General features: G+C 61.0%; 1 protein-coding gene across 1 annotated transcript in view; it reads right to left on the reverse strand.

Moving 5' to 3' along the window:
• Window positions 1–677, reverse strand: part of UBE2S (ubiquitin conjugating enzyme E2 S) — a 2,871-nt gene that overhangs the window by 752 nt on the left and 1,442 nt on the right. The window contains exon 4 of the mRNA XM_017746935.1: window positions 4–230. Within this exon, the coding sequence (XP_017602424.1) occupies window positions 4–230 (227 nt within the window). The remainder of the gene's footprint in view (window positions 1–3; window positions 231–677) is intronic.

Raw genomic sequence — 677 nt, forward strand, 5'->3', positions numbered from 1 at the left:
GGCCCCCAGTCCCCCCAGCAGCACGTGGCGCAGCCCCAGCTCGGCCCTCCAGTCCCTTTTGAGGACGTTCACGCAGATTTCGCCGCTGGGCCCCACGTTGGGGTGGAAAATCTTGGTCAGGAAAAATCCCTTGGGGGGAGCGGCCGGGAAATCCTTGCCCAGCACCAACTTCATCCGGAACAGCCCCCCCGCGTACGGGGTGCCCTCTGGAACCCCAAAAGCCAAGGGTCAGGGGGGCGGGAGGCCCCGAAAAACCCCCAAAACCCCCCCGGTTCCCCCCCCCCAAAAACCAGACCTGGTGCTGCCTTTGGCGCCCGTTTGGGGTGGGAGGGGGATTTGGGAGAATTTCGGGGGAATTCACAGGATTTTGGGGGGTCTTTGGGATGAGGGAAAGGACGTGGAATGGGGAAACCCCAAAATGTGCGAGATCAGGGGGTGGGAGACCCCAAAAAAGCCCCAAAACCCGACCTGGCCAATGCCTCTGGCTCCCAGCTGGGGTGGGATGAGGAGTCTGGGGTGATTCTTGACTTGGGATGATTCATTGGGATTTTGGGGTGTCCCTGGGATTCAGGAGATCTTTGGAGTGTCGGGGGACCCCTCTGTGGGGTCAACACCCCAAAACTCGGGGTCAAAACCCGCCCCCCCAAAAAAAAAACCAACCCAGCGTGGCTTTGGTG

The sequence above is a fragment of the Corvus brachyrhynchos genome, unplaced genomic scaffold (genome assembly GCF_000691975.1).
Source record: "Corvus brachyrhynchos isolate BGI_N302 unplaced genomic scaffold, ASM69197v1 scaffold1211, whole genome shotgun sequence".
Lineage (NCBI taxonomy): Eukaryota > Metazoa > Chordata > Aves > Passeriformes > Corvidae > Corvus > Corvus brachyrhynchos.